Below are 15,447 nucleotides of genomic sequence, written 5' to 3' on the forward strand. Positions count from 1 at the left end.
GTGTTAACGAGAGAATCACTGACATAATGTCAGCTGGTCCTTTTGTGGCAGGGCTGAAATGCAGTGGAAGTGTTTTTGGGGGATTCAGTTAATTTGCATGGCAAAGAGGGACTTTGCAATTAATTGCAATTCATCTGATCACTCTTCATAACATTCTGGAGTATATGCAAATTACCATCATACAAACTGAGGCAGCAGACTTTGAGAAAATTAATATTTGTGTCATTCTCAAAACTTTTGGCCACGACTGTACATTGCGGTCTTCATAGTGATTAGAGATTAAGCACTTCCCCCAATGGAGAGGGAGTCATTATGATTTTACAGATTGCTGAATCAAATCCCCCCTTTAATGGTCTTATTGTATTTAAACTGTAATCAAAATCCATAAACTAAGTCGCTTGTCAGAGAGCACTTAAACCAGTGATTACATGATTACTGGCATCCATATAAAGCTTTTAGACAGACAGGCACAGGTCTTGGTATGGACCCAAGATGGGGTTCAAACTGAAATCTCTGACCTTGTACGAGTGTGACAAGACTAGCTGATGCCAAGTGCACTTGAAAAGTCTCTATAAGAAATGATGTACCTACCATTTGAATGTTGATCAATTACTTGAAAACAGTAATTTTTCTGGTGATGCTCCCCTAGGTTACTCTGCTTAATTTATGATAGCGGTGCACAACTCAGGCCCTTAAGTTCCACAGTCCTGTTGGTTTTTGTCTCTCCCTGGTACTTCTGAATGGCTGTATTGTGGACACACCTAGTTTAACAGGTAGAAATCAGTGTCAGAAAAATGTATCTGCAGAATTGCAGCCTTCGCTGGACCAGAGCTGTGGACCCCTCTCTTATGACTTCCATATTTCTGTTTATCTGTCTCAATTAATATCTCTCCAAACACATCTCTATCAAACAGGAATGACCTTCAACTGACTGTGCATGGCTGTCAGTCTGGTTTCAGACAGACACCCTTCAAATCACATCACATTATTGGTTTCCATTTTGTCTTGATCCACATTGTGGTCCTGTTTGTCTGCTGTGCAATGCATGCTGGGAGCGGCCCGCAGAGAGGACTCTTTGAGCCGAGAACTCACGTGTGCAGACACACATACACACACACTGAGGAGAGAACACACCACCATCAGAATGTCTGCATAATTTACTGTTCATACCCCACGATGGGCCGGTTTGGAACCATCTGTGAAATTGGGCTTATATAGCAGGCAGGGAGAATAGAGATATCATAGACAGAGCTGCTTTCCCCTTTGGAGAGCTGCCCTGAAATAGCTTTGAAGACTGTGCTTTCTAAGATAACCAGCAGAGCTTCCTTATTAAGCATTAATGGTCCAATACAGTCTCACATAGTTTTGTGTAGCCCTACAGTCTGTTGCTGTTGGACAGTAAGCCTTTTATGTTCCTGTTAGTTGAATTCAGTACAAAAAAATAAATCAATTAATTACCAACCATATCCCTACTGTTCATGATTATGGATTGAATCACAGCTTGAGAAATGCATTGAGAAATTGAGGTTTGAAGTGAATTATACACACACAGATATAAAAACAAGGTGGTGTGTGTACCTCAAGCTAGTCTTTTCAATACCAGGATCCAGCTGACAAATTGCAACACACCTTTTTTGTGGAAAAAGGAGGATAACGTAGTTCTAAAAGAACATGGGTTATGTTGGAATTTTGTGTATGTAATTTTTACCCCCTCTCTATTTATACCTGTGTTCTCTGTTTGTCTGTTGCCAGTTCGTCTTGTTTGTTCATGTCAACCAGCGGTTTGTGTCTCAGCTCCTGCTTTTTCCAGTCTCTCTTTTCTCGCCCTCCTGGTTTTGACCCTTGCCTGCCCCTGGCCCTGAGCCTGCCTGCGACCTGTACCTTTGCCCTCCTCTGGAGTACTGACCTCTGCCTTACCCTGAGCCTGCCTTCCGCCCGCTATCGTTGCCCCACCTCTGTTTTTTTTTACCCCTGCCTACCTATTTCCTGCCCCTGTTGGAATATTAAACAATTGTTTATTCGACATGGTCTGTATCTGGGTCTTACCTTCATACTTGATAGTATTTATAATGCCCTTTTTACATCAGCTGATGTCACAAAGTGCTATACAGAAACCCAGCCTAAAACCCCAAACAGCAAACAATTCAGGTGTAGAAGCACGGTGGCTAGGAAAAACTCCCTAGAAAGGCAGAAACCTAGGAATAAACCTAGAGAGGAACCCGGCTCTGAGGGGTGGCCAGTCCTCTTCTGGCTGTGCCAGGTGGAGATTATAACAGTACACGGCCAAGATGTTCAAACGTTCATAGATGACCATCAGGGTTAAATAATAATAATCAGAGTGGTTGAAGAGGGTGCAACAGGTCAGTACCTCAGGAGTAAATGTCAGTTGGCTTTTCATAGCTGAGCATTCAGAGTTCGAGACAGCAGGTGCGGTAGAGAGAAAGAGTCGAAAACAGCAGGTCAGAGACAAGGTAGCACGTCTGGTGAAGTGGTCAGGGTTCCATAGCCGCAGGCAGAACAGTTGAAACTGGAGTAGCAACACGACCAGGTGGACTGGGGACAGCAAGGAGTCATCAGGCCAGGTAGTCCTGAGGCAATGGTCCTAGGGCTCAGGTCCTCTGGGAGGGGAGGGAGAGAGAGAGAATTAGACGGAGTACTGTGCCTTGCAAATGTATTCATCCCCCTTGGTGTTTTTCCTATTTTGTTGCATTACAAACTGTAATGTAAATATATTTGTATTTGTATTTCATGTAATGGACATACACAAAATAGTCCAAATTGGTGAAGTGAAATGAAAAAAAAAGATTGTTTCAAAAAATTCCACCCCAAAAAGACACAAAAGTGGTGCGTGCATGTGTATTCACCCCCTTTGCTATGAAGCCCCTAAATAAGATCTGGTGCAACCATTTACCTTCAGAAGTCACATAATTAGTTAAATAAAGTCCACCTGTGTGTAATCTAAGTGTCACATGATCTGTCACATGATCTCAGTACATATACACCTGTTCTGAAAGGCCCCAGAGTCTGCAACACCACTAAGCAAGGGGCACCACCAAGCAAGCGGCACTTTGAAGACCAAGGAGCTCTCCAAATAGATCACGGACAAAGAATATAGTACCACAACAAACCTGCCAAGAGAAGGCCGCCCACCAAAACTCACGGACCAGGCACGGAGGGCATTAATCAGAGAGGCAACAAAGAGACCAAAGATAACCCTGAAGGAGCTGCAATGCTCCACAGCAGAGATTGGAGTATGTGTCCATAGGACCACTTTAAGCCGTACACTCCACAGAGCTGGGCTTTACGGAAGAGTGTCCAGAAAAGAAACATTGCATAAAGAAAAAATAAGCAAACGTTTGGTGTTCGCCAAAAGGCATTTGGGAGACTCCCCAAACATATAGAAGAAGGTACTCTGGTCAGATGAGACTAAAATTGAGCTTTCTGGCCATCAAGGAAAATGCTATGTCTGGCGCAGACCCAACATCCCTCATCACCCCGAGTTCACCATCCCCACAGTGAAGCATGGTGGTGGCAGCATCATGCTGTGGGGATGTTTTTCATCGGCAGGGACTGGGAAACTGGTCAGAATTGAAGGAATGATGGATGGCCCTAAATACAGGGAAATTCTTGAGGGAAACCTGTTTCAGTCTTCCAGAGATTTGAGACTGGGACGGAGGTTCACCTTCCAGCAGGACAATGACCCTAAGCATACTGCTAAAGCAACACTCGAGAGGTTTAAGGGGAAACATTTAAATGTCTTGGAATGGCCTAGTCAAAACCCAGACCTCAATCCAATTGAGAATCTATGGTATGACTTAAAGATTGCTGTACACCAGCGGAACGCATCCAACTTGAAGGAGCTGGAGCAGTTTTACCTTGAAGAATGGGCAAAAATCCCAGTGGCTAGATGTGCCAAGCTTAAAGAGACATATCCCAAGAGACGTGCAGCTGTAATTGCTGCAAAAGGTGGCTCTACAAAGTCTTGACTTTGGGGGGGTGAATAGTTAACCTTTCAGTGATACCCATCCCGGATCCGGGAGCATCCTCATCAAAAAAGCTGACTAGCATAGCCTAGCCTAACGGGACAGGGATATCATATAATATAATTTTCATGAAATCACAAGTCCAATACAGCAAATGAAAGATAAACATCTTGTGAATCCAGCCATCGTTTCCGATTTTTAAAATGTTTTACAGCGAAAACACAATATGTATTTATATTAGCTAACCACAATAGCCAAAGACTCAACCGCATATTTTCACCATGTTTCTACCGCATAGGTAGCTATCACAAAACAGACCAAATAGAGATATAATTAGTCACTAACCAAGAAACAACTTCATCAGATGACAGTCTTATAACATGTTATACAATACATTTATGTTTTGTTCAAAAAATTTGCATATTTTAGGTATAAATCATAGTTTTACATTGCAGCTACCATCACAAATAGCACCGAAGCAGCCAGAATAATTACAGAGAGCAACGTGAAATACATAAATACTCATCATAAAACATATATGAAAAATATATGTACAGCAAATGAAAGATAAACATCTTGTGAATCCAGACAATATTTCCGATTTTTTAAGTGTTTTACAGCGAAAACACAATATAGAATTATATTAGCTTACCACAATAGCCAAACACACAAATGCATTTATTCACCGCAAAAGGTAGCTATCGCAAAAACCAGCAAAATATATAAAATTAATCACTGACCTTGAACAACTTCATCAGATGACAGTCTTATAACATCAGGTTATACAATACACTTATGTTTTGTTCGAAAATGTGCATATTTAGAGCTACAAATCCTGATTATACATTGTGAATACGTAGCATCAATTCTCCAGAATCTCCAGAGATATTTTGGATACTCACCTAATCTGACCAAAGAACTCATCATAAACTTTACATAAAAATACTTGTTGTATGGCAAATGAAAGATACACTGGTTCTTAATGCAACCGCCGTGTTAGAGTTTTAAAAATAACTTTACCATAACAAACAGCTTGCGTTATTGCGAGACAGCGCTCGCCAAAACGGCAGAGAATAGGAATCAACATTTTCCACAGAAATACGAAATAACATCATAAATTGTTCTTACTTTTGCTGAGCTTCCATCAGAATCTTGTACAAGGAGTCCTTGGTCCAGAATAAATCGTTGTTTGGTTTTAGAATGTCCTTTTCTTCTGTCGAATTCGCGCCAACAATGCTAGCCAAGGTTGATAACGTTCCCACCCTCTCTTGACGCAAAGAATGGAAAACTCCAAAAGTCCCAATAAACGTTGAATAAACTGATAAAACTCGGTTGAAAAAACCTACTTTACGATTATATTATCACATGTATCAAATAAAATCAGAGCCGGAGATTTTTGCCGTGTAAACCGAAAGCTTTTCAGAAGCTAATGTCGAGCTCCGCCTCGCGCCTTGGTAGACATAGGAAATTCCTGACCTGCCACTCCAAAAGCTCTTGTTCGACCTCAGATCAAGCTAGACACCCCATTCCACCTTCCATTGCCTGTTGACATCTAGTGGAAGGCGTATGAAGTGCATGCATATCGATAAATATAAGGCAATTGAATAGGCAGGCCCTGAAACAGAGCCCCATTTTCAGAATTTTCACTTCCTATCTGGAAGTTTGCTGCCAAATGAGTTCTGTTTTACTCACAGATATAATTCAAACAGTTTTAGAAACTTGAGAGTGTTTTCTATCCAATAGTAATAATAATATGCATATTGTATGATCTAGAATAGAGTACGAGGCCGTTTAAATTGGGCATGATTTTTTCCAAAGTGAAAATAGCGCCTCCCTATTGACAAGAAGTTTTAAGCACGCTCAAGTTTTCAGTTTTTTTGTCTTATTTCCTGTTTGTTTCACAATAGAAAATATTTTGCATCTTCATAGTGGTAGGCATGTTGTGTAAATCAAATGATACAAACCCCCCAAAAATCGCTTTTAATCCCAGGTTGTAAGGCAACAAAATAGGAAAAATGCCAAGGGGGTGAATACTTTCGCAAACCACTGTATACTTAAATTCACACAGGACACCGGATAAGACAGGAGAATACACCAGATATAACAGACTGGCCCTAGCCCCCTGACACAAACTATTGCAGCATAGATACTGGAGGCTGAGACTGTGGCCCCGTTCGATGATACTCCCGGACAGGGCCAACCAGACAGTATATAATCCCACCCACTTTGCCAAAGCACACCACTAGAGGGATATCTGCAAACCACCAATTTACTACCCTGAGACAAGGCTGAGTATAGCCCACGAAGATCTCCTCTTCGGCACGAACCCGAGAGGGCGCCAACACGGACAGGAAGATCACGACAAAACAGTGTATGGGTGGAAATGAAACAGTAATCTGAGTAATCTGACAGACACTCCTCTCTCTGTTGACCTCTTCATCTATTTGGGACTGATAATCTGTTATCGCCTGGATATTTAATCTCCCGTCTTTTCAATCTCACCAAGTCTCATGATTACGTCGTGTGACACTCTGTTTTGATCATTTTAGCTATACATTTCTTATAATCTGAGTGATAATTTGGATTATAATATGGATGATGTAATCTGTGATGATCATCTGTGATGGCCTCCCGAGGGGCGCAGCGGTCTAAGGCACTGTATCTCGGTGCTTGAGGCGTCACTACAGACACCCTGTTTCAAATCCAGGCTGTATCACAACCAGCCGTGATTGGGAGTACCATAGGGCGGCACACACCGTCGTCTGGGTTTGGCCGGTGTAGGCCGTCATTATAAATAAGAATTAGTTCTTAACTGACTTGCCTAGTTAAATAAAGGTCAAATAAATAAATAAAATAAAATGGTAATCTGGGATTATAACCTGTGTCCCTGCAGGGTTGAAGATCCGGGAGGTGATGATCAACGTGTCTCGTCAGCAGGTGGAGGATTTCCACGGCCCCGAGGACTACTGGTGTCTGTGTGTGGCCTGGAGCCACCTGGGCACCTCCAAGAGCCGCAAGGCCACCGTACGCATCGCCTGTGAGTAGCAGAACCATACCAGCAGAGAGAGAGAAAGAGAGAGAGAGGGGGGGGTAGTGAGTCAGGAAAGATGAGTAGATGAGAAAGCTAGAGAGAGAGTAGGGGAGTGAGTAATTGAAGGAGAAAGAGAGCGGATGGAAATATATATATTTGGAGTCAAAGAAACATAAAATGAATCCTATTGCCTAAATGAGAGTGCTGTTTGATTTAATCCCAGAAACTCTGATGAATTGAATCCTGTCTTCGTTTGTCCCTCCCCTCTCCCAGACCTGAGGAAGAACTTTGAGCAGGACCCCCAGGGGAGGGAGGTGCCCATTAAAGGCATGATTGTGCTGCACTGCCGTCCACCAGAGGGAGTGCCTGTCGCTGAGGTAAGGCCTGTTTCAACTCACAATATACACCGATTTTCATAATATTTGCTTATGAAATCTCATAATTAAAATTCCTCAGACATAGAAGTATTTTACACCATTTAAAGATAAACTTGTTGTTAATCCCACCACAGTGTTCGATTTCAAAAAGGCTTTACGACGAAAGCACAACATATCATAATGTTAGTTCAGCACCTATTCACAGAAAAACACAGCCATTTTTCCAGCCAAAGAGAGGAGTCACACAAAGCAGAAATAGAGATAAAATGTATCACTAACCTTTGATGATCTTCATCAGATGACACTCATAGGACTTCATATTACACAATACATGTATGTTTTGTTCGATAAAGTTCATATTTATATCCAAAAATCTCAGTTTACTTTGGCGCGTGATGTTCAGTAATGTTTTGCCTCCAAAACATCCGGTGATTTTGCAGAGAGCCACATCAATTTACAGAAATACTCATAATAAACATTGATAAAAGATACAAGTGTTTTGCATGAAACTTTAGATAAACCTCTCCTTAATGCAACCGCTGTGTCAGATTTTAAAAAAACTTTACGGAAAAAGCACACCATGCAATAATCTGAGTACAGCGCTCAGACACAAAAACAACCCAAACAGATATCCACCATGTTGTGTAGTCAACAGAAGTCAGAAATAGCATTATAAATATTCACTTACCTTTGATGATCTTCATCAGAATGCACTCCCAGGAATCCCAGTTCCACAATAAATGTTTGATTTGTTCCATAAAGTCCATAATTTATGTCCAAATACCTCCTTTTTGTTCGTGTGTTCAGTACACAATCCAAACTCACGACGCGCGGGCAAGTCCATGCGAAAGTTCAGACGAAAAGTCATATTACAGTTCGTAGAAACATGTCAAACGAAGTATAGAATCAATCTTTAGGATGTTTTTAACATAAATCTTCAATAATGTTCCAACCGGAGAATTCCTTTGTCTGTAGAAATGCGATGGTATATCTGCCAGACCTCTAACTCAAAGAGCCCTCATTCCCCCCTCCTTCACAGTAAAAGCATCAAACAAGGTTCTAAAGACTGTTGACATCTAGTGGAAGCCTTAGGAAGTGCAATATGACCAATACCCCACTGTGTATTCGATAGGCGATGAGTTGAAAAACTACAAACCTCAGATTTCCCACTTCCTGGTTGGAATTTTCTCAGGTTTTTGCCTGCCATATGAGTTCTGTTATACTCACAGACATCATTCAAACAGTTTTAGAAACTTCAGTGTTTTCTATCCAAATATACTAATGATATGCATATATTAGCAGCTGTGCCTGAGTAGCAGGCAGTTTACTCTGGGCACCTTATTCATCCAAGCTACTCAATACTGCCCCCAGCCATAAGAAGATAACAGCCTCAAGTTGTTTTCTTGCCCACAAAGAATTAATCGGTTACAGTTATTTGTTCAAAGTTGGATTACTACTACAGTATCCAAGACACATCTACATTTCTCTTTAGATTTGAGAGTGACAGATTCACCCCAGTTGAACTGCTTCCACTACTAGCCCCATTCCCTTCAGCATCTGAGTGACTTACTTTTGTTATGTGTGTTTACCCCCGAGTGGAGATATAGAGATGGTGATATAGGCTTGCTGTATACTTGAGGCAATACCTATCTCCTTGCGTCCACACGTTATAAAGTGGAGGTTGAAAAGTTATGACTTACTTAGGTGCCATGGATATCTTCTCTGTGTTGGTGCTCCTCTCTGGTCTCATGTCACTTTCATCTTCAAGGTGAATAAGGAAGTAGGTTTTCGCTGGCTGGTTTACTTTCAGTGGCATGAGTGGTATGAGAGGTGTGCGTGTGCGTGTGCGCATGCGTGAGGGTATATTTGTGTACATGTGTGTGTGTGTGCAAGTGGTTTTGTGTGTCATAGTGTTTGTGTGTGTGTCAGAGTGTATGTCGAACCGTGTGTCTTATACATATGGATGTGTTTTGGATTGCCTTGGATTGGAGTGTGTATGTGTGTGTGTGGTGTGTGTGGTGCTTGTGTGTGTTTGCACCTGTGTGTGTGTGCTTACGCCTGTGCATCTATGTAATGAATGATTCAACCCACACAAATGGTCCTGTGCTGTAGTGCTGGTCACCCTCCATGCATTGTGGTCATCAAGTAGGCAAGTCCTCGTGCATTTATGAATGTGACCCCAGCTATGGAAGAGATTGGTTAAATAATACGTAGTAGAAATTCAGCCGTTTCTCAAACATGGCTCTCATGCAAGAAAATGCTCATGTCTGCAGACGGAAAGCAACCCTATAAACATCTCCATGTGAATCTGGGGCATTAGTATTTCTTAACTCCCTCTCTAACCGAATGTCACATCATGGACTTTACCACCCCCTGTTGAGAATGTAGCTCTGAAGACATTTTGGCTCAGAGGGAGGTTCAGAAACTATTTAGAGTTGAAGCAAATGAGGCTGCGGATGCAATCTGATTAGCCAAACTACTGTGTGTGTTTGGCTGTCGAGACTTCGTTTACTTTGGTCACGCTGTTCATTTGAATGCTGTTTCACATTTTGCTGCAATTTGCATAGTACTGTGAGTTCATGTAAACACATTATTGCTACTGAGCTAATATAAGCACTGCACATTTGAATCAACATTTAATAACATGCCAACAGTTCACCCTCATTTATCTATGCATATGTAATGGGTGTGATTTTCCAATACATAAAAAGCAATGCACTACAAATCATCATAGCATCCTCACATGCCACATCTCTCCCAGCAAGCACATTTGGTTCCCTGGAAGTTGTGGGAACGTATGTTTTTGGTTTCACATTGGTTGCGGGAACAAAGCTATACAAAACAAAAATTAAACGTTCTGAGAACAGAAGTGAACATTTCGCCCAAACATTTTAGAACAAAAATGATAGGTCATTTGGAGGTTTTAGAATAACTTTCTTAAAACTTAAACTGAATGTTTCAATAAGAAAACAATTTTTTTTTATTATTGTGAAACAGAGTCAGTGAGATTTGAACCTATAATATATCCATGGAATTAGTCCACTGCACCATCAGGATAGAGCTAGCATGCCATGCTTTTTTACACATACAAAGCTGTTCATTTTAGTCTATTCAAACAGACCCCATTTCAAAGGAAACAAGCACTCATTAAGATCAGGTGTGGCCAATTAGTGGGCGCGGCCAACGCACCTGAACACCTGAAAGAGAGAGTTTTGTAGATGCTCAGAATGGAATGTATATGTTTTAAAATAACGTTCTTAGAACATTCTCTGAGCCATTGCCTCCTCTCCCGAGTGGCGCAGCGGTCTGAGGCACTGCATCTCAGTGCTAGAGGCGTCAATACAGACCCTGGTTCGATTCCAGGATGTTTCACAACCGGCCGTGATTGGCAGACCCATAGGGCAGTGCACAATTGGCCCAGCATCGTCCGGGTTAAGGTTTGGCCGGGGCCGTCATTGTAAATAAGAATTTGTTCTTACCTGACTTGCCTAGTTAAATAAAGGTTACATTTTTTTTAAGTATATTGTGTTTTATGGAAAGGTTTCACGTTCTGAGAACAGAATGTATGTTTTTAAATATAATTCTTACAACTTTTTCTGAAAGTTACTAAAGTTTTCTTGTGTTTTTTATGGAAAGTTTTCTTAACAATTTGAGAACATGACTTTAAATAGAACCATAAGGAAACCTGTAGTAAACGTTATGCTTGGAACAATTTGAGAACATGACTAACGTTTGTCGTCGGAAGGAGACCAAGGTGCAGCGTGGTAGACGTACATTCTTTTATTTAAATGTTCCACCAAGAAAAAAACAATAAACAATACAACAAACGAAAAGCTTCGTCGTGCAAACTACATGCACTCAAACAAAGATCAGGTCCCACACTGAAGGAGGGAAAAAGGGGCTGCCTAAGTATGATCCCCAATCAGAGACAATGAAAGACAGCTGCCTCTGATTGGGAACCACACTCGGCCAAACACAAAGAAATAGAGAACATAGAATGCCCACCCAAATCACACCCTGACCTAACAAAACATAGAGAATAACAAGGATCTCTAAGGTCAGGGCGTGACAGTACCCACCCCCCCAAAGGTGCGGACTCCGACGGCAAACCTGAACCTATAGGGGAGGGTCCGGGTGGGCATCTAATCTCGGTGGCGTATCCCCTGCTCCCTACGCTGAACCCTCCGCTTCTGTGGAACCGGACCGTGGATCGTCGCCGGAGACTCCGGACCGTGAATCGTTGCCGGAGGAACCGGACCGTGGATCATTGCCGGAGGCTCTGAACTGGGAACCACCGCTGGAGGCTCTGCCTTCAGATCGTCGCCGGAGGCTCTGAAATGGGAACCCCCGCTGGAGGCTCTGGACTGCAGCTCGTCGCTGGAGGCTCTGGACTGCAGCTCGTCGCTGAAGACTCTGGACTGCAGATCGTCGCCGGAGGCTCTGGACTGCAGACCATCACCGGAGGCTCTGGACTGGGAACCCCCGCTGGAGGCTCTAGACTGCAGATCGTTGCTGGAGGCTCTGGACTGCGGACCGTCGCTGGAGGCTCCAGACTGGGGACCATCGCTGGAGGCTCCGGACTGGGGACCGTCGCTGCAGGCTCCTTGCCATGGATCATCACTACAGGCTCCGGGCCATGGATCATCACTGGAGGCTTCGTGCCATGGATTACCACTACAGGCTCCGGGCCATGGATCATCACTGGAGGCTTCGTGCCATGGATCATCACTACAGGCTCCGGGCCATGGATCATCACTGGAGGCTTCGTGCCATGGATCATCACTGGAGGCTTCGTGCCATGGATCATCACTGGAGGCTGCGGACCATGGATCATCACTGGAGGCTTCGTACGTGGAGCCGGAACAGGTCTCACCGGACTGAGGAGACGTCCTGGAAGTGTGGTGCGGGGAGCTGCCACAACACGTCCTGGCTGGATACCCACTCCAGCTCGGTGAGTGTGGAGAGCTGGCACGGGACACACTGGGCTATGAAGGCGCACTGGAGGCATAGTGCGTAGAGCCGACGCAGGATATACTGGGCCGTGGAGGCGCACTGGAGGTCTGGAGCGCAGAGCTGGCACAACGCGTCCTGGCTGAATCCCCCCTGTAGCACGGCAAGTGCGGGGAGCTGGAACAGGCCGCACTGGGCTGTGCTGGCGAACTGGGGATACAGTGCGTAGAGCTGGCGCAGGATATCCTGGACCGAAGAGACGCACTGGAGGCCAGGAGCGCTGAGCCGGCACAATCCGTCCTGGCTGAATGCCCACTCTAGCACGGCAACTGCGGGGAGCTTGCACAGAGCGCACCGGGCTGTGGCTGCTCACTGGGGACACCGTGCGCATCACCGCACAACACGGTGCCTGACCAGTCACACGCTCCCCACGGTAAGCACGGGAAGTTGGCTCAGGTCTGAACCCTGACTCCACCAATCTCCCCGTGTGCCCGTGGTAGGTGCAGCGTGGTTTTATTTTAGAAAAAAAAGAGTATTCATTATTAACATAAGTATTCAGACCTTTTGCTAAGAGACTCAAAATTTAGCTCAGGTGCATCCTGTTTCCATTGAACATCCTTGAGATGTTTCTACAACTTGATTGGAGTCCACCTGTGGTAAATTCAATTGATTGGACATGATATTGAAAGGCACACACTTATCTATATAAGGTCCCACAGTTGACAGTGCATGTGTCGAGGCACAGATCTGGGGAAGGGTACCAAAACATTTCTGCAGCATTGAAGGTCCCCAAGAACACAATGGCCTCCATTATTCTTAAATTTAAGAAGTTTGGAACCACCAACACTCTTCCTAGAGCTGGAAGCCCGGCCAAACTGAGCAATCGGGAATTGGTCAGGGAGGTGACCAAGAACCTGATGGTCACTCTGACAGAGTTCCTCTGTGGAGATGGGAGAACCTTCCAGACGGAAAACCATCTCTGCAGCACTCCACCAATCAGGCCTTTATGGTAGAGTGGCCAGACGGAAGCCACTCCTCAGTAAAAGGCACATGACAGCCCGCTTGGAGTTTGCCAAAAGGCACCTAAAGACTCTCACACCATGAGAAACAAGATTCTCTGGTCTGATGAAACCAAGATTGAACTCTTTGGCCTGAATGCCAAGCGTCACGCCTGGAGGAAACCTGGCACCATCCCTATGGTGAAGCATGGTGATGGCAGCATCATGCTGTGGGGATGTTTTTCAGTGGCAGGGAGCAAGGTACAGAGAGAACCTTGATGAAAACCTGCTGGGTGGGGTGAAGGTTCACCTTCCTACAGGACAACCACCCTAAGCACATAGCCAAGACAACGCAGGAGTGGCTTCGGGACAAGTCTCTGCATGTCCTTGACTGGCCCAGCCAGAGCCCAGACTTGAACCCGATCAAACATCTCTGGAGAGACCTGAAAATTGTTATGCAGCGATGCTCCCCATCCAACCTGACAGAGCTTGAGAGGATCTGCAGAGTGGAATGGGAGAAACTCCCCAAATACAGGTGTGCCAAGCTTGTAGCGTCATAACCAAGAAGACTTGCTGCTAAAGGTGCGTCAACAAATGACTGAGTAAAGGGTCTGAATACATATGTAAATGTAATATTTCTATTTTTTTAAATATAGAAATGTACAAACATTTCTACAAATCTATTTTTGCTTTGTCATTATGGGGTATTGTGTGTAGATTGATGAGGGGGGAAAAACTTTTGAATCCATTTAAGAATAACATGCTGTCCACACCACTCGCGTTACGTGCGCGAGCGTTGCAAAATAAATGTACACATAAATGTTATTCAATCATTGCATCCAAACTGCTCGCGTACGTCCACGAGCGTCTGCGTAGCCAGGCACTAAAATAGCACTTGGTTCTATTTGTGATGCTTGATGTGCTGCAAGTCCCGCCTCTCCCATCTCCTCCTTAGTTTTTAGGAGCATATGGGTGATTGAAAGATTAACTGAGGTCAATACTCCAGTCCAGTTGGTGGCACCTTAAAGTTGGTTGCCAACCGCCATATGAAGTCCAAAAAAGAAGAAGAAGCTTGAAGGAGGAAAGATTACTAGAAACTAACTCGGTTTACCCTTTTATCTGTGGATTAATTGTCAGAGTAGAGGACCTTGTACATTTCATGTAAAATAACAACCCAATGTTTATATCCCAGGACAAATTAGCGAGCAACAGCAAGCTAGCTAGCTAAATTGCCATGAATGTTTAATGCTTTCCGACCTGTCCCCAAATTAATATAGTTGATTCAGGGCTCATCATGCATGTCCTATCGCGTCTGGTGTGCATGGACAAAATCAACATGCGAGCGATGGCGCACGCGGACGTAACAGAATGTGGAAAAAGTCAAAGGGTCTGAATACACCTGGCTGCTCTGTGGCAAAGTGAAAAGCACGTAGCTAAAGCTACAATGGGTTCCTACTGTATCAGAGCCTAGATGATTCCTTAGTACACCTGGTTGCATGATAGATCCGGGAGAAAATAAAATACTTTTGTCACGTTTAAGTCGTTTTAATGAGAGCGATTAAAGGGAACTCGTGTAACGCACTGGTAACGCACCAGGAAGTGAAGGATCATCTACGGTGAATAATGAAAGTAGCGTAATGAAAACACAATTAGAGTATGAGCCGCAATGAAGGCCCATATTAACTGTCAAGAAGACGATCACACAGATTACTCAGTGCAATAAAGGAAGAAACTTTGGAGAGGTGGAAAGAAAAAAATACTTTTCAATAACTTTAATTCTTTTATTTTTTATTCACAATCATTAGGCTTGGTATTAAGTGCCCAATCATCCCCCACCAAATTGTAATGAGTCATTAATCAAGTCGGCTGATCCAAAGTCATTTGACGTGCTTAAAATGTAATTATTCACTGATAAACATAACATTTGGAGAGATGACAGCGAGATAAGACACAGAGGGTTTAGCGCACTGCCACCACTGCCCCCGCCACAGAAAACTGTCGCTGTCACATTCCAAGATCTCATTTGTTTAATGTGATTTCCCTGAAAGTCATCATAGCATCAACAGGGAAAAGGCCGCACATGATTGAGGGAGGAAGGGATGGAGGGG

General features: G+C 43.7%; 1 protein-coding gene across 2 annotated transcripts in view; it reads left to right on the forward strand.

The window, feature by feature from the left end:
* LOC139544084 (netrin receptor UNC5D-like) overlaps positions 1-15,447 on the forward strand; it is a 325,348-nt gene that overhangs the window by 262,555 nt on the left and 47,346 nt on the right. For both annotated transcript variants that reach the window (XM_071350829.1, XM_071350828.1), the window contains exons 3-4: positions 6,877-7,020; positions 7,288-7,391. In XM_071350829.1, the coding sequence (XP_071206930.1) occupies positions 6,877-7,020; positions 7,288-7,391 (248 nt within the window). The remainder of the gene's footprint in view (positions 1-6,876; positions 7,021-7,287; positions 7,392-15,447) is intronic.

This window comes from Salvelinus alpinus, chromosome 18 (assembly GCF_045679555.1).
Source record: "Salvelinus alpinus chromosome 18, SLU_Salpinus.1, whole genome shotgun sequence".
In the NCBI taxonomy this organism is placed as follows: Eukaryota; Metazoa; Chordata; class Actinopteri; order Salmoniformes; family Salmonidae; genus Salvelinus; species Salvelinus alpinus.